The sequence below is a fragment of the Mycteria americana genome, chromosome 16, assembly GCF_035582795.1.
Source record: "Mycteria americana isolate JAX WOST 10 ecotype Jacksonville Zoo and Gardens chromosome 16, USCA_MyAme_1.0, whole genome shotgun sequence".
Lineage (NCBI taxonomy): Eukaryota > Metazoa > Chordata > Aves > Ciconiiformes > Ciconiidae > Mycteria > Mycteria americana.
This window is the reverse complement of record NC_134380.1, coordinates 12,704,732-12,721,441: the sequence shown is the minus strand read 5'-3', so window position 1 is coordinate 12,721,441 and position 16,710 is coordinate 12,704,732. Positions and strand designations below refer to the sequence as shown.

Sequence of the window (16,710 nt, the reverse complement as noted above, 5' to 3'; positions counted from 1 at the left end):
CCTGATGGGATTTTTAAGGAGGATGATGGAGGCGACGCCAGATCCAGGGGTTGGAGCTGACCTGCTGCAGGGCAGGGGATGGGGCCAGGTCGCTGCCATGCCGGTTGCTCACACCGGTACCTCTGCAGCTCTGACTCCGCGTGGGTGTTTTCTGCACGTGGCCGTCTCGGGACGGCCACACGTTATTCACCCTGTGGGTTTCCTCAAGTCGGAGCTACGACCTTGTTAAAAATTTACTTATTTCCAGGCTGAATAGCTGCATCTGTCTGGCTTGGGCAGCCCTTGGACCCAGTTACGCCTCTCTCTGTCGGGCTGAAGAGCTGTGTTATTGCGTCTCCGCTCCCGGAGCGCTGCGGTTACCGCGCTCGTAAGCTGCACAGACCGAGCTCTCAGACTTTCTCCCTGTAAAATGTTTTAGTCACTGAAAACTGAGAGCAGCTCCCAGGCAGGTAATTAATTAGAAATGTGAATTTGGAGGCTTGTTTCCCTTCCCTTCGTATAGTTGCTGTTATTTCTTATTTCAAACGATTTTTATTGAGCCTCTTATAAACATGACTCTGTTTTAATGGTGAAATAGCTCCCCTCCCCACCCCAGCTCTACAAACAACGCGTCTCAAAGCTAAAGCTACTCGCCATCGATGGTCTCGGCCTCTACGTGCACGCATGTACACACACACAGGAGCACACGCACACATGCAGAATTAAACTGGAATTTCACAGCCGCAGGGTTGGCTGAGCAGCTCTGATCCAGCTCTCGCGCGTGGGCCAAGCTCCTGTTGACTTCAATAGAGTCTTGCCCAGTTTATGAGCCTTCGGAGCGCAGCCCTGAGCAGGGGCTGCTTGTATAACGGCTATTGCATGATTAGTATTTGTATTACAATAGCACTTCAGGACCCCAATTGCGGCTCAGCGCCCCATTAGAGTAGTCCTTGTACAAACACGTAGTAAAGAGGTGGGCTCTGACCCAAGGAGCCAACAATCGAGGTCTTTATGGCCCCCGAGGCACCTTAGGATCAATTATTTATATTACAGTAGCACTTACGGCATGTCTGTGCCCACGCCGATGGGAGCGGCTGTGGTGTCTGTGGCCTGTTCCTGGGCTTTTGGGGATCTGCGGGACGAGCGGGTGACACCGGGCTTTGCTGCTTGAGCCGTGAACGGCCACTCAGTAATGACCCATTCCTGCTCCAGAGGGGTTAATTCTGCAAGGGAGGTGGCTTTGCCTTCCCCTCCAGGATGCGGATTGCTGGGGGAGCAGGAGGGGCTGCGGGAGCCTTTTCCTCCCCTCCCTCTCACGTTGTTAGCGTGGTCCCGGGTGCAACGGGTGCTGCGTAACCGCTTGCTCCGGCTGCATCCAGCCGTCTCCCCTCGCACCGTTGGAGCTGGTACTGCAAACCCAGGGCACGCGGGTGCCCGAGCAATCCTTGCGGGTGGGTGCAGCCCCCGGGTGAGGGTGAGCAGCCTGGCTGGGGCAGCGGAGGGGACAGCAGTGGCTCGGTGGCCTGCAGCATTGCGCGGTGCATCCTCAGCACCCGCGTCCCCAGCGGCGAGCTGCTCCGATCCCGCCTGCGCTGCTGTCCGCACCTACGTCCCCGGCCACCACCGTTCTGATCGTGCGAGAGCCTGACAGGCAGGAGGCTTGTGCTAGAGAGACGTTTAAGGGGTTTTTCAGTATCCTCTCTGATTCCTTGGACCCGTTTGTGCCTTGTGTCTCTAAAGCTCTCCTCTCTCCCCACCTTTCCCAGATGGGTTTATCTTTACAGCATCGTATCCAAGCATCTTAATCGAATTTTGCTGGTGTCAGCAGAGAAAGGGGGGCTTGCATTTGTCCCCCCTTCCTAAGACACCTCTCCTGGGATGGCAGCAACTCCCTGCCGGGGATGGGGAGTCCCAGCTGCCGAGCGTGGTCTGGGAGGGAGCCTGATGCTGAGATGCGGGGGGAAACCCAACTTGCTCTTTTCACTTTGACATATAAATCCCCATCTCATTTAACCACCTGACTCCTGGAACTGGGCCCTGAAAAAGGAAAAGAGAAACCCCAGCAAATCTTGCTTGACTCGCAGCAAGCCCGGCTCCGCTGTGATATATCGCTGCTACATGTCCCAAACGCTACAGCTGGGCAGGAGCTGCAGCCCATCCCAGGATCCCGGCGCACAGCTGGCTGCGATCTTGCCTTCTCTCTTGGAGAAAGCCCCGGCTTTAATACGATGTCAACATGAACAGCTGGCTGAGGAAATGCAAATTGAAGCTACATTTCTGAGCAGCTGACACCGCTGCAGGCGGCCGGCATGCAGAGCTGTGTGTGGCTGTAGCCGGCCGGGCGTAGAGCCCGGCACAACGGGGCATTACAGGGACCCGGGTAGAAGAGGGGGTGTGCCACTGGCTACCTAGGGCTGCTTTGAAACTTTCTCCCCATTCTTTAAAAAAGAAAAAGAAAAAAAATTGCTTGTTTTTTTCTGAACTGATGAAAAAAGCAAACTCATCGCTAAGCCAAAATACGGCACTGCAAAAGGGAAAGCAGCCAGCTGCACGGCTCAGCCTCGCTCTGCCCGCCGCCGTCCCAGTCCTGCGGCTTTCTGCAGGGGCCGGGGGGGCTCCGGCGGTGCCCCCCACCCTGCCCTGCCCTGCCCGCAGTGCTGCCGGCGCTCCCCGACCCGCCGTGCAGCATTGCAGCAGCCCTGGTGCACATCTGTCCCTGCGCCCACTCTTATCTGCTGCGGCTCAAACCTGCCCTGCAGCATTGTAAGAGTTCCCTTGAATTCATTTTTTTTTTTTCTCTCCCCACCCCTCCTGTTCTGCTTTCTAGCACAAAGTGCCCCGAAGCTTTGCAGCTTTTCCAGCATTTTTCTCTCTCTCGGTATCCCCCTCGCCCCCCCATGCCGAGCGCAGCACCCCGGAGCGGGGCAGAGCCCCGGCGGTGGGTGGGCAGGAAGCTCGGAGCTGCCCGGGGACCCGCGTCCAGCTTGGCTTTCCCGAATGGAGGCCAAGAGCATTAAAGCCCACACCATAAGTAAACAGTGCAGAAATTATAGGTCCAGGGTTGGGTCATGAGCTTTGCTCTTTTGGTTTCTTGTGAGGAAGCTATCCCTCGGATGCTTCCGGCTGGAAGCTGGAGCTGGCTCACGGAGGGGGGGAGCGAGGGGAGCCGAGCACGGCTGTGTTGGGACAGAAATGCCACCGCAGACCCCGAGAGCAGCTGGGGCTGTGCTGTGGCTCATTGCAGCGCTGCCCGCTCGGGATCGTCCTGGCTCGGCCCCGCTCCCACCCTCCGGTTCTCACCGCGCCCGGTGCAAACTGGGGGGGATGCGGAGGGTCCCTCCTGGCCCAGACCCCTGGAAAGGCAGGCAGGCAAAGGCTGTCCTGTTTTTGGGACGTTTTCCAGCTTGTTGCTGGGTAACAGCCCAACCCACCCACACGAGCATCAGAAAGACATTAACTGGTTTATTGAATTGTTTGTCCGCGGCCGGCTGCCGCTCTCGGCAGTGCCGTGCCGGCGATGGGCCTGCCAAGCTCTCGCCAGGGCTCCCGGGCGCTTCCTCGCCATAACGCCGGTAGCTGTGTTTGTTCTTCTTTCCAAAGGAGCAGCAAAGCCAAAACTTGCAGCGGGCAAAGTCCGATCGGGGCAGGGGAAACCCGCCACGTGCTGCAGAAAAATGGCTGGGACCAAAATGTTCCCACCAGCCGCGGTGGCTGATTGCACAGGTAAATAGTGACACTGACCCTAACTAATGCACAAAGTAAATGAATCTCTTTCAGTTAATTGGCTTAAGTGTTACTTGTAGTGAGAGTAAATATTTTACAACGGCGCGGAGGCTTTGCATTGCAGTCATGAGCTCTTTGTGCTCTGCGCTGGGGCTGCAGCGAGCGGTGTCCCTGCCCCGAGGTGCCCGCGGTGAGCCCGGCTGCTCCGGGGAGCAGGTCTCGCTGCTGGGGTCAGAGGTGGGCTTTTCGGCAGGGGAAAGAGTCTGGAGAGAATAAACTGTTGGCAAAGTAATGCTTTATCAGATCAGTCTCTGTGCCATACCCTGTGGGGGCACCCCGAGGTGTCCCGCAACGTGCTCGGCCCACAACGTGGGGCTGCCGTGTGCTAACTGCATCTTCCACGCGGAGTCTGGGTCAAGTTATTACATTTTTGCAGAAGGTTTCGTAAGTGAATCACTGTGCCCTTAGAGGGAACGGAGGGGAGGGGACCCACACAGACTCATGCCGTCACCAGCGACCTCTGCAACGATGCCAGCAGTGGGTACACACTTCCCGGTGTCCGAAACCAGCGGGGCAGAGAACCTGCGAAGCTCAGCACAGCTGTGCCCCAGGGCAGGGGTATGGCAAGGGATGCTGCAGGTTGAGGGGGGGGCGAGGTGGCACGGCCACGGGCTGGGTTCCTGGATCACCCTGAGCTGCTCCCAAGGAGCAGCAGGGTTAGAAACCATGTGAGTTCGGAGCAGTGATTTATCTGGAAAAGCAATCTCTGGCTGAGGTGCTTGCGCTGCGTCTCCGGGGCTGTAGGAGAGCAGGGCTCAGGGGCAAGCAGTTACATTTCTCTTTGGGGACAATATGTGTCCTACTTGGTTGTTTGAGGGATTTCAGCTCTTTTGGAAGAATTTCAGCAGTCTTGAGGAGAACGACCAGAAAGCCCAAAGCCCCTTGGCAGCTCCTTGCCCCCCCGGCTCACGCTCAGCATCCTCCCAAACCGGGGCAGCTCGGAGCAGACAACCCGCTGGTGACAGTGGTCGGAGCCAGCGTGGCTTGGGGACAGCTGGACCTCATTTGTCACCTTTGGCGTTCACGCCCTGGACAAGTCTGGTTTTGTCCGTCTCTGAATCCCGTTGCTTCCCCAGCGTCCTGCCAAGGCTTCCCTCGCTCCGGTTGCTCTTTGATGGCTGGGCTCAGGACCTGCACCCAGAGGAGGGGGGACGCCCCAAGCCCCCTCAGTGAAGCCAAAACCATCCCGGGGCTTCAGCAGGGCCCTGGCTTTGCTTGAAGGCTGTTAAGAAATCAGACACTGGTGGGGTGTTTAACTTTTAATACAATGTATATTTATTGCAAACAATAATATACAAAAAAAAAAAAGGTAAGTTTCACAAAGAGAAGGATCTTGCAAACAAAACAAAACAACTTACCTAAAGACAAAATATGATTTAAATGACAGGTCTTTTAAGTTACAGAAATACTTTAAAAAGATCTGCTTTTATACAGAAATAGAAAGATGCCATATTATAAGAGTGCTTTAAGATTTTTTTTTTCTTCTACTGAATCCCTAAAAAAAAAAAATGTTAACAAATATATCATTTTTTTAAATAAAAAAAGTTTGCTGTCTTTTTTAAAAAGCAATCCTTAACTGTTCAGCCACAGCTTCACCAAAGTCAGTGTCCCCACCTCAAGCCAGTTTTGGGGGTGGAAGGCTAAAACGGTGCCGCCCCCGCGGCACGGCCGGGGCGTTGGGTCTCGTCCTCGCACGAGCTCGTGTGTCCCAGAGAGCTGAGGCAGAAAACAAGGCAAATGATTCAGTGATACGCTACATTTGCAATCTTTAGTTTGTACAATTTTTTTTTTTTCCAGTTTATCCTTAAGACAAAAGAAAAAAATGGAAGAGCACAAGTTTGTACAAACCCAGGACACAGATTCCAAAAAGAATAATAATAATAATAATAAAAAAGAATTAAAGAGATAAATAAAGGACTGGTTACAGTTTAGACCATAATTTAACAGGCACGGTTACCTTCCAAATAATGCTCCAACAAATGCGATCGCTTTTGAAAGGACTTAAAATAGAAGGGAGATTAAAAAAAAAAAATTGTGATTAAAAACTGCTCTTCTCACAAAATAAATAATTTAAAGTATCTGTGATGTCCCGCAAGCAGAGGGGAGCCCCCGGGTGGGTTTTGCATCAGGCCCAGGGCGGCCGGGGGGGTTGATCGGGGGTGGCTGGAGGGGGTCAAGCTCAGCCTCCCCCAGCCCCAGGGACAGGCAGAGCTGGGGACAAGTGATTATCACAGGGCTGCGCTTAAGGCTTCGCAACAGCACTTTTTGCTGTTTGGTTTTGTTTGTTGGGTTTTTTTTCCTTTTTTAAAATCATTTTGTTTTTCTTTCTTAAGGCTCAAGGTTATTAAAAAATAAAGTTAAAATCTCCTCCTGGCTGGTTTTGCTATTAGTTAGAAAAATAAAGCCTCTCCCATGCTCGTCCCCGCACAAATCTCAGCTCGCATCTCCCACACTGCAGAGCTGACCATCGCTAAGCCTGACGCTAGCCACTTAACAGAGCTTTGTTCCGAGTTAAAAGTATGCCGTTTGGCTTTTTTATTTTTATTTTTAGAGAAAAAGACACTTATCTATACAAAAATACCTCTGACTGCAAGAAAACCTAGGACTGCTCTACTAAGTGTCATTTTTTAGCTGTTGGAAAAATAAGAGCATTTAAAAAAATCTCTAAAAAATATGTATAAATCCCCTCAAATTGGTAACGAATCATACACAGTACATACTAAAAAATATTTAAAATAGAGAATATTCCTCACAGAGGACTGAGTTTTCTCTTTTTTCCCCCCCCTTTTTTTTTTCTTTTTTTTTTTTTTTAATTACTGCTGAAAAAAAAAAATCATTACAAAAGTCCAGAGAACAGACAGCTGAGCTGGTTGGTTAGAAATCTTATCTCCATGCCGCGCCCGGGAAGCAGAGCTAAAGTCCAGTCCTTGGAAAGTCTGTACCGAGTTTTGCTGGTTCTCGGAGCGGTCTGGCCGCTTCCTGGAGGATGCTGTAGTGCAGAAGGCTCGAGGCGCTCTCTCCTCCCCGCCAGCTTTAACTGTAGCGTCTTTTTGTAATTATTATTTTAATTTCAAAGAAGGAAAAAGTCTGAGGAATTTCTCCGTTCGTAGTCTTCTTGCTTCTTTCGTGCTTTTTTGATTTTTTTTTTTACATTTCTTTTTTTTTTTTTTTTTTTTTTTAAATGGCTTTAGGGTCTGGTGAGCTGTGTGTAGACAGGCTGTTCCCAGTGCTGCGGGCTGTGGGTCTGGGGGATGGAGGGGACCCCAGAAGTGTCTGCAATGGGGGTGTACATGGGGCGTTGCGTGGGGTTCATGTAGGTGAAGGTGGAGTAGAGGCTGCTGCTCTGGCCGGCGGCGTGGCTGTAGTAGGAGCTGGAGTTCTGGTGGTCGGTGTAGTCGTACTGGGAGCGGGTGATGGTGGGGTAGGAGGAGCTGTAGTGCTGGAGGTTGAAGGAGCTGTAGTTGATCTGCTGCGGGGAGTGCTGCTGCTGCTCGCTGTAGTGGCTGGGGCTGAGCTGCTCCGTCTTGATGTGCGTCCTCTGCTGCGCCTGGCCCTGCTCGCCGCTCAGTGCCGGCAGCCCGTGCTGCGGCTGGGGCTGCGGCGGGGGCTGCGGTGGCGGCTGCGGCTGTTGCTTGGACATCCAGACGTGGCCGGCCCCGGCTTGCGAGCCCGACGTGCTGCTGATGCCGTAGCTGCCGGTGTAGGTGACCTGGCCGGGCTGCCCGTGGGTGGCCGGGACCCCCGGGTGGCCGTTGGGGGGGAGGTACTGATCGAACTCGTTGACATCAAAGGTCTCGATGTTGGAGATGACATCGCTGCTGAGCTCGCCGATGTCCACGTCTCGGAAGTCGATGTGGGGCGGCTGCCGGCCGCCTTCTTGCAGAGGGCGGCCCTCCCGCTTCAGGTCCTGCTTGCCCGGCTGCGCGTCCGTCTTGGGGGTGGTGGGGGGTGTGGGGGGCCCCTGCGATTGCCCTGCGGAAGGAAGGAAAGAGCACGGCATGAAGGGGGTGTCGCTCCCGCAACAGCCGGGCACCCCTGCGCCCATGGCTCCCCAGGGCGGGAGGTGCTGCCGGACGCGATAACGCCGTTAATAGTTAACCTGCGGTCCGTGGGGCGGCCAGATAACAGCGTGTTGCTTCTGAAAGCAGTTGTGTAGGGTAACACAAACACCTCCAGGTGCGAGGAGCACAGACGCGAGCCCTATCACTGCCGATCTATTGCGCCGGGTAAAATTACCGAGCCTTCAGACATGAGCTGCGAGAACGGGGCCATCTTTTGGTTTATTTTTTTAAAAAGTATGGATTCACATTTCTCTTGGGCAGAGGGGGTGGAAGCGGCCGCAGGGGCTGGCCCGTACGGGCGAGCATTTGCATGCCCGTGCTACGAGCAAGGCTCGTGGGCAGCTCTGCCCCTGCCCCTCTCCTGGTGCAGCCGTCCCCTTCTCACTGCATTTCTGGGTCTCTCTCCTTTCCCCCCCCTGCCCCTTACCCAATCCCAATTTCAGCCTGCTTTGGGATGCAACTTTTCTTAGGTAGCTGTGACTTAACTCCCTCCGTAACACCTCCTGGGGCCGCGAGTACCTACCCGAGTGCTCCCCAGGGGAGTGCACCTCGCTGATGCTGGAGGACGACTGCGGGGAGTCCGCCTGCAGCGCCTTGAAGATGGCGTTGGGGGAGATGTGGGTTTGCTCGGAGCCCTCCTCCTGCTCCGACTGCCCGTTCTTCACCGACTTTCTCCGCCGTGGCTGGTACTTGTAGTCGGGATGGTCCTTCTTGTGCTGCACCCGCAGCCGCTCGGCCTCCTCCACGAAGGGACGCTTCTCGCTCTCGTTCAGCAGCCTGGGGGGGGGGGGACGGGGACACGGGGGGTGAGGGGGCTGCAGCTCACGGGGGGGCATTAGCGGCTCCCCCCCACTATGGCATTAACACCAGCCCAAACCTCTCCCATGGATTGCCTCGACCAGCAATGCAAAGCCCCCCCGCAATGTTGAACCCCCTGTCTGGGGCGCACGCTGTTGTCACCCTCCTCCCGCACCCCACAGATTGCTTCGGTGGCCGAACAAGAGGTGCAAGAGCCGCGGCAGAGTCCGGCCCTCGCCCTCCCCAGCCTGTCCCCCCCCTCCATCCGTCCCTGCAAGGGCGCACGTCCCGTCCCCGGGCCGCTTTAGGTGACGGCCCCCTCGCTGCCTGCCAGGGCCCGGTTTGCTCACTGCTTTCTCCTCCTGCCGCAAGAGCAGCCGCAAATTTAGGATTCCCCCCCCCCCCGCCTTCTGCAGTCACAGGGTAAGAGGCGGCCAGGTGACTCACTTTCCTTCTGTTTTTCTCCCCTCCCTGCCTTATTTTGGAAGTCGGAGGGCACCCAGCCATGCACCACTCATCGCAGCCACCCACCCACCCACCCGGGGCTTGGCACAGCATCCCCGGCGCTCGCCCTGCGCCCGGCTTCTGCCGCCCCCCTCCCCTCGCCCCGCATCGCTTCTCCTCCCGGGCCAAGCTGATGCAATCCAGAAAACCATCATTTCCTCTGGACAAGAGCGCAAACAAACAAACGCCAAGGCAGGCCCCGCTCGCCCGGCCCCGGGGGCCCGCAGGGTGGGGGCTCTGCCAGCCCCCCCCGCCCGGCGGGGCCGGCTTCCACCCGGGGCATTGCTCACGGGAAAGAAACCGCTTGCAAACCCAGAAGGCGGCCGCGGGGAACTACTTTCCCTACTTTTCCCCTACTATTCTGGCTTCTCCTACACCAGACAAGTTTGCCAGCACATGCACAAGTTTTCAGCGAGTTTTCCAGGCTTGAAACCCTCCTCTCCCTCCTCTTCCACCTCCTCTGACTGCTGGTACAGCCTAGAGCAGACTTGGCAGGCTGCAGCCTCCCCCCCCCACACACACCCCCAGCATCCCCCGATCCCCCCCGCTGACCCGTCCCGGCCTCCCCACTCACCTCCAGAGCTTGCCCAGGGTTTTGCTGAGCTCCGCGTTGTGCAGATGCGGGTACTGGTCAGCCAGCTTCCTCCGGGCCGCCTGCGCCCACACCATGAACGCGTTCATGGGCCTCTTCACATGGGGCTTGTTTTTGCTGGATCCGTTCACCCGGACCGGCATGGGCACCAGGGTCCAGTCGTAGCCCTTGAGCACTTGGCTCACCGCCTCTCGGATGCACACCGGGAACTTGTCCTCGTCGCTCTCCTTCTTCAGGTCCGGGTCACCCTTGGGGAAGGTGTTTTCTTGGGGTCTGGTGTTCTCCGTGTCCGAGCCGGATCCAGAGGGGCAGGGGGACCCGGCGGAATCATCCGACATGGTGGGGCTGGGGGCGTCGGAGATACATTTGTCCTGTTCTTCTGTCATTTTCATGAAGGGGTCTAGGAGATTCATGCGAGAAAGTGGCAGAGGGGGGGACAGGGGATGAAAAAAAAATAATAAAAAAAATATATCAGGTGGCTAAGGGGCAGGGAAGGGTTAAAAAAGTGAAACTAGGAGAGACGAAGTCTCCACCAGCGTGAAGCCCGGCTGGGGAGAGGAGAGAGAAAGCTGGAAAAAGTTTGCAAAAGTTTTTTTATTATTATTATTCTTCCCTACCCCTCGAAGTAAAAAAAAAAAATAAAATAAGGGCGGGGGGAGAAACTTTTGCAAGTTGCAGGAGAGAAAGGACGGGGAAAAAAAAACCAAAAACCCGGAGCGGCAGTGGCGGGAGGCCGGGGCCCGGCTGGGCAGCGCGGGGCCGGGGTGGCCGTCGGTGGGCAGCGCGGGGCCGGGGCGGGCAGCGTGGGGCCGGGCGCGCCCCGCCGGTCTCCAGCGCGGCTCTGCGGCCCGGCCGCGGCGCGGGAATAAATACTCTCCGCGGCGATTTCGGCTCGGGAGCGCTCCGCCAATGGGCGGCCGGCCCCCGGGGGCTGGCGCGCACGCCATTGGCTGCGCCGCCGCCGCGGGGAGGGGTCGGCGGGCGCGCAGCGCCGCTCAGCGCCGCGCAGGGGGCGGCTGCGGGAGGGCGGACGGGGCGGCCCCGGGCGGGGCGCGGCGCGGAGGGGCCAGCTCCCTTGCGCGGGTGCGGAGGGGCGGCGGAGGACCCCCGCGCCGCTCGGCGCCGCTCCGCCCCTCGCGGCGTTTTCTGCCTTCCCGGGAGCGGCGGAACGAGCGCTGCGAGCGCGGCGGGGGCCCGCACGCCCCCGCACGCAGGCACACCCCCGCTGCGGGTTTCCCGCCGGCGGCGGGGCGGGCGGCTCCCCGCGGGCGCGGAGGGGCGGTGGAGGAGCGCGGCGGCGGCCGGGGCCCCGCGGACCGAAGCGCGGCGCGGCGGGACCCGCGGGCGGTGCGCGCCGCCGTCCAGAGGGGGCGCCAAAGGCCCAGGAACGGCGCGGCGCCGCGCGGGGGCGGGGAGCGCTGCGCGCCCGCGGGAGGGGAGGGGGGGTCCGCGCCCGCTGCGCCCCCCGCCCCTCCGCGCCCCTCCGCGGCCCCTCCCCTGCCTCGCCGCTGCGCGGGGCAGAGGCGGGCGGGGCGCGTGCCTGACGCCTAAAATACCCTAAAGCTACTTTTTTTCCTTTTTTTTTTTCTTTTTTTCGGGGGGGGGGGGGGGGGGGGATGCGTTCCGGCGCGTCCCCCCGCGCCCATCCCCGTCGCGGCCGTGGCCTCCGTGGCCGCTGCGAGCTGCGTCCCCGCCGCGCTCCCTCACGCACGTCCCGTGGGAGCTCTCCGCCGTGCCGCTCGCCGCTCTTACAAGTGACTTCTGCAGCGTGCGGTGCCCTGGTGTCCCCCATATCACCCCCCCCCCCCCCCCCCTTTTTTTTTCCTCTTTATACCGGTAGTTTGCAGCCCGGTGGCCCCGTCTCGCCCGTCCCCGGCGGCCTGGGCTGCGCTGGCACGGCCTGTCCCGCTGCGGGGCGACGGGCCGGGCTCTGCTCGGCGGCTCGGGGAAGCCTGTGCTGGAGCTCTGCGAGGGGACAGGAGGTTGCCTCCCCTTCTCTTCACCCCCCCCCAAAAGTTTTGCCGCGTTGACCAACTCTTGTCATCGAAACAAAACAACAAAAAGCAAACGAATAAGCGCTGGGAGCCTTCCAGGGTTATCTCTTGATAAATGCAAATATTTCTCTTTATAGCGAATCGTACAGTGCGTGCGTTTTTATTAGCAAACTGCTTTTCCGCGCACATAAGAATTAAATATCAGGGATGCTGGCAGGAGAGAAGTTGTCTAGAGAGACAATAAAGCAGATCTTATCTTCCAAGGTTTAAAGGAGAGGGGGTATTTGGGGAGAACTGAATTTCAGCGCAGATGTGTGCGAAGGCAGCTCCAGCGTGCAAGGCAAGCTGCCCTCCTTCCCCCGCGTCCCTCCCCTGCACGCTCGGCTCCACGAGCGTGTTTCGGGGGGCAGAGACCTTCTACCAGTTCTCCCTTTACAAAATGCGCGCTACATTTCATTTTTCATTTCAACTCAAGCGTTAAAGTTGGTGCTTTATGGAAGCTGCTTTAATTTGCAGCCTTTGTCCTGTTGGACAGTCCTCGGGGCAGTGGCCGGCTCGGTGGCCGTGCCCTGGTGCGGATCCCTTATCACGATAGTCACCGTTAGGTTAATAAGTGCGTTTTAAAGGTATTGGAAACGGCACGTGAAAAAAAGTAAAAAAAAAAAAAAAAAAGAAAAAGGCAGCGGGGGCAGGAGCTCTGAATAAACGCGTGTGAAAGCAATCTGCCTGGTAGACCCTGCTTGTCTTTTGCTATCTTTCCCTCAGACTTTTTTTTTGCTTGCAAACTTTTGGAAAGTAGTTTTCTTTGGGTGAAGGTAAGTGTCTGTCCGATTTCCAGAGCCTTTGTCTGAAAGAACAGGGGGACTGAGAGCAGAGGGGGATTTTTCTTCATGAGCATTTGGCGTCTCTTATGCCTGCAACACCGAAGACGGTTTTTGCAGCGTTATGTATCTTTACTGCGCTAAACACGCAGTAGTCCAAGGGAAGATATGCTGAGTTTTGTGTCGTTATTTGCAGTGAAAAAGGTAAACTTATAGTGAATGCTAAAGGAGATAATTTTGAAATATTTTCCCTTGGCAATTTCAGCTCTAGGCTAGTGCACGAGTGGAATTTAGCTCAACAAATCTCTTTTAATAGATGTATTTGTTATAGGAACATCAAAGAAAACTCAGGCAGTAGATTGTTCTTATCTCAGCTGGAGCTGCTGTAGCAAAAATCTGAACAAATGTACCTGGAGGAGAAAAATATGGTGACAACAGATTGTTCCATGGCTTTACTGCTGATTGGCAGAGATAAACACAAAAACAATTTGGGAGGATAATTGCTTTAATGAAAAGTGTAATAATTAGAACATTTTTCATTCTGAAAGTCCATCTGCTGAAAGGGACTCTGCCTTTTCATTATGAAAGAATCTGTTTTAACAAAAGAAAGTGGTTTGACAAGTTTGAACAATAAACAAAAGAGAAATGGCAAAGAGCTTTCCAGTTATGTTATCATGTGTAATTTTATAATTTCTGAATTATTATTTTTAATTCCTGTTCTATGGACTATTTAGACAATATGGACAAGTTGATTAATCACAGTCGTTTTGCAAGGTTAGAAGTTTCCTTTAAAGTGACAAGCTGTTGCTGCTTTCACGTCAGGATGGAAGTTTTCTTTTCTTTTTAAAGAATTAACATTGTTTTATCGTAAGTGGCAAGCTCAGATATCAGGAAAGATTTTTAGCAAGAAGCGTGTGGATTATAGCCCTCGTTTGATGTTTTTTTTCTGCCTTGTGCTAAATCAAATCACCGTTTTTTAGGAAACAAGCTTTCCAAGCCTCTGAGCAGAGAGCGGAGGAGAGAGGAGTTTCAGCAGCAAAGGGAAGAGCGCTCGTGCGGGGTATTTTGGGAGATTTTTCTCTCAAACCTTACAAATACAATCTTGATGCGCGTCGGCTCTGTTGTGCTGCAGTGAGTTCTCTTTTACTGATGTTGTGTGGGAGCTGGGGGGGGGTTGATCCAGCTCCCCCTTTGAGCCCGATTAAGTTTGCTCCTTCCTAAAGCCTGCGTGCCTCTCTCCTCCCCGCTGCAGGTGGTCCGACCCCCCGGCCAAGGGATGGGTGTTGGACGGGCGCTCGCTTCACCAGGGAGGCTGTGATGTCACCCCGTCCCCTCTGACCTCACGCCGGGCCAGCGGCACCTCCGTGCTCCAACACAAACGGGTCTCCCCCGGTCGGCGAGAAACCCAAGGAGAAGCTGGCGCTGCCTCCCCATTCCCCGAAACGCTTTCCCTGCTCGCGTTTGCCACGGTGCGAAATGGGGGCAAAACGGCGAGATTTGGGTTATAGTGGCATTCTCTAAAAACAAAGGCGTTCCCGCACCAGATCTCTTCATTTTCGTATCAAAACCGTATCGATCATTGATCGATGGTACAAAACCTGAATGCCAGATACGATCGTGCCTTTGAATTTATGCGGGACTGCCTGCTCCGGTGTTTTTGGATGGCGGCTTTTGGCAGGCAAGTCCTGGGGGGTGGTGCAGCGCAGTTAATTGCGGTGTAATTATCGCTCTCTCCTATAAAAATCACTCCCTCCTAAACAATGACATTTTATTAAAAATGAGAGTTGGGCTGCATCCCACCAAGCACAAAATAATTCCAGCAGCCGAACAGCCTTTGCGTGCTCTGGGTTTTTCCTCTCTAATGAACAAGGGCTGCGAGCCGGGAAGGGTCAGCCATCCCCTTGGTCGCCACCGGACGTTTTCACGTGCGGCGCAAGATGTTAGCGGTTTAGTGAAGTTTTCTCCATCACCTTTTTTCACCCGTGGTCGGGTCTCCAGGGCAGGCATCCTACATCTTTCCAATTTGGGTGTTATTGCGTTAAGCGACACCTATTTCTTTCCCATCTCAAAAGCGTTACTGAGGCAGGAATGGAGCTTGTGCTTTGGTTTATAGGGTGCCCTGCCCAAGAGCTGTGGGACCGGCCGCGGTCCCCAGGACTCGAGGTCGGTGTCGAGCCCCTTCCGAGGTGGCCCTTGATGCTGCGGTGGATTTGAGCCGGTCCGGAGGTGACTTTGCTCCGGGGCCGGTGGCCACGTCTGCCACGGCCTCCCGGGCAGGGTCTGCAGCCTTTGCCTTGCGCAGAGCTGTGGTCGTGTCCCCTTTTGTACTATATCTATTTATTTTTCAAAAGCCCGAGCGTTTCTCAGGCACATTCTAACATGTCCTTATCGGAAGGTCGTTGTACAGTTAAAAAAAAAAAAAAAGAAAGAAGGAGCGGTAGCTGAGTGGTGACGTACTGGGGGCAGAATTGTCATTCATTTTGTAAATTTAGCTAAGAATTCCTTGATACGGTGTATTTACAGCATCGTATTCATTTTTAAAAATCTATCTATTTCTCTGGCCTGTCGTGATAATATACCACCCTCAAAAGCTGCGAGGGGTTGAGCTGGAGACAACACAGTGTGTTGATTTAAGCTTGGCAAATGCTGACCTGGGAATGGGTGAGAAAGCTGCAGGGTGGGCATTTTTTTCCCCCTTTTTCGACATGTAAGGTAACAGGGAGCCTGAAGACTCCAAGGCAAGTGCCTGGAAGATATTTGCTTTTACGATGTTTTAATTCATGCCTAAAAATACTGTCTTGATGGACTCGCTATATAGAATAAAGTGAAAGAAATTCAGAATTTTCAGAAGAATAATCTCAGCGCTGCAGTAAAGTTATTCTGATTATTTACAAGGGCTGAGCGGGGTGGCAGCGTTAATTTGACCACGTCTGTCTGTTTTAGCTATTAAATAACTGCACACTCATTGTGGCTGGGGAAATAGCATCACTTTAAATAGCGTCGAGATTTACCACTTAAAAAATAATCCTGGGAACACGAAGCTGCCGGGGGCCAGATCCTGCCGGGGGTGATCAGGGTTAGGCTGAGTCTCAGAGACGGCGGTAAAGGCATTGTGGTCTTTTGGATCAGAGGAAGGCTTTTCCCCCCTGGAAAAAGAGTTTTTAAAACGCTAAAAATAGGAGAATCTGAGAAAAGGAGGGGGAAAGATAGGGATTTGTATCTTTGCTAATAAGAAATACCGGTGCTGATCGGCAGCTCCCCAGTTTGCTGAGCTGCTCCCCCGCCGGAAAATCCAGTGACGGATTTATTCTCACTCACATTTTGGAGTCCGGATCTCCGAGCTGAGCAGTGCCGGAGGACTTTTAACGCTCCCTGGCTCCGGCGCAGGCTCCGCCATAGTAAATAGACATAACCTCACCGTTCTTTTCTGCTCTTTCTCCCACAGTTGGAAACCACTGCACACAACCTCCTACTTCACAAATGCGCTTTTCTGGAGATTAAAGCGATACATTTTCGGGTTATTTATTTATTTATTTGCTCACAGCGTTTGGCTCGAAGCTCTGCAAACTTGGGTAAATGGAAAATTTATCAGGCTGAGTTAAAGTGGAATGGAAATACCCTCCCAAAAGTGCCGGGTTTTTCTCCTAGCAGAAAAAGAGGAGAAGAATTAGTATTAATTTTTTTTTTTTTTTTCCCCTAAGGTGCACCTTTAACTTGTGTGAATATTTTTGCCCTGCTCAGTGCTGTCTGTTGCTCTGCTGTTGGCTGTGGATTTGCCTTGTTTGCCAGCCACGGCATCCCCCGGCCGTCCCCTCGGAGCGGATGTCAGCCGGAGCTGGAAGCGGTTCTCCATCAGATGCTAAGATAAATCAATCTGGTTCAAATCACTCAGGGTAAACTGATCAAAGCCAAAAGTAAAGCTCCGGTAATGAGGACAAAAGATGTAGTTTTCATTCATAACAATACTGAGCTCTTCAGAAAAGGAAAAATGCCCTAGAGTGAGTGCTAGTGACAAGTGGTGAGCATCATCTTCTACCTATTTTTTTCCATTTTTTCTTACAGATGGATGAGCGTCCCACCGCCGGTGTCGCTGCCGGCATTCGCTGTGGCATCAGCCACCACCGCTCGCGTCCCTGCGCTCGAGCAGGCGTGCGCGTGGCATCACAAAGGCTCGCTCT

General features: G+C 54.5%; 1 protein-coding gene across 1 annotated transcript; it reads right to left on the bottom strand.

Annotated features, from left to right (window-relative positions):
* Positions 1 to 5,157: 5,157 nt before the first annotated feature.
* SOX9 (SRY-box transcription factor 9) lies at positions 5,158 to 10,566 on the bottom strand. Its single transcript, XM_075518965.1, has 3 exons — positions 9,700 to 10,566; positions 8,347 to 8,600; positions 5,158 to 7,734 (listed from the first exon to the last, which is right to left on the bottom strand). Exons 1-3 carry the CDS (start codon positions 10,128 to 10,130, stop codon positions 6,950 to 6,952), a joined length of 1,470 nt encoding a protein of 489 aa, XP_075375080.1. The 5' UTR covers positions 10,131 to 10,566; the 3' UTR covers positions 5,158 to 6,949.
* Between the last annotated feature and the right edge of the window lie 6,144 nt (positions 10,567 to 16,710).

Coding starts and splice junctions, on each gene's coding strand:
- SOX9 (XM_075518965.1), bottom strand. CDS start 10,130: ATGAATCTCCTAGACCCCTTCATGAAAATGACAGAAGAACAGGACAAA. Junction 8,601..9,699: donor ACCCTGGGCAAGCTCTGGAG/GTGAGTGGGGAG, acceptor CCCCCCCCCCAG/GCTGCTGAACGAGAGCGAGA. Junction 7,735..8,346: donor CTCCCCTGGGGAGCACTCGG/GTAGGTACTCGC, acceptor TTCCTTCCGCAG/GGCAATCGCAGGGGCCCCCC.